Source organism: Rhincodon typus, chromosome 13 (genome assembly GCF_021869965.1).
Source record: "Rhincodon typus isolate 14 chromosome 13, sRhiTyp1.1, whole genome shotgun sequence".
NCBI classification, from domain to species: Eukaryota; Metazoa; Chordata; class Chondrichthyes; order Orectolobiformes; family Rhincodontidae; genus Rhincodon; species Rhincodon typus.
In genome coordinates, this window is record NC_063344.1 from 56005840 (window position 1) to 56006661 (window position 822).

At 33.2% G+C, this 822-nt stretch overlaps 1 protein-coding gene across 2 annotated transcripts in view; it reads left to right on the plus strand.

Moving 5' to 3' along the window:
• The window catches only part of LOC109917726 (carcinoembryonic antigen-related cell adhesion molecule 1-like), a 16790-nt gene extending 15974 nt beyond the window's left edge, over positions 1 to 816 (plus strand). For both annotated transcript variants that reach the window (XM_020517582.2, XM_048604824.1), the window contains exon 6: positions 111 to 816. In XM_020517582.2, the coding sequence (XP_020373171.2) occupies positions 111 to 172 (62 nt within the window). In that variant the 3' untranslated portion in view covers positions 173 to 816. The remainder of the gene's footprint in view (positions 1 to 110) is intronic.
• Positions 817 to 822: the final 6 nt, after the last annotated feature.

Below are 822 nucleotides of genomic sequence, written 5' to 3' on the forward strand. Positions count from 1 at the left end.
ATTATGACTCCAGAGAAGGTGATTTCATAATCATTGCAAATATTTGTATTAATATATGAAGAAAAATTGGATAAAAACCTACTGAATTACGTTAACAATTTATTTTTTAGGATCAAGTAACAGATCAAGTGACGATACTTGTGTGAATCGGTCATCTCCGACAGATTACTGAGTGTGTATAATATTCACATAAGTCATGATGACGTAACTGATCAACAAGATGATCCAACAGTAATATAGAAGATACCAATCTAGAATGAGCATGTGGAGAGATAGAGGTCTTAGACACTACACTGTTAATCTATATTTGAGAACTTTCTATATACAGAGATAAGTAAATGACTGGCAAAAGGATTTGAAGACCCTGACTTAGTATTTAAGAAATAAGAAGCCTCCGGGACCATCTATGTGCAGACACCTATCGCTCAAGCTACTCCTCAATGCGCAGCTGGCAGTATTGCCTTAAAGCAGAAGATATGGCACTGCGTAGAACTTATTCTTATGATAACGGAAGTCAGAAAACCCTCTGGGTAACCAACTCTGCAAAAATAATAACTTCACTCAAGTAGTAGGTCAAATTAAACTCCTAGTTTGGTATTTCCTGAAATGCAGTACTTTCAAAATATGTTCATTATATGTGAAAAAAAATTGCAGCTCCTTTAAAAAAAACGTAGAAATTTCTGGCACACGGTATCTGATAAGCAGTTTAAAGCTCTGTTATGACATTCACAATTTTTATCTGCATTATTGTAATATAAATGTTTCCTTTTCATCTGAAACTACAATTTATAAAAGAAGTAACAAAAGTTATTATGTAAAGTA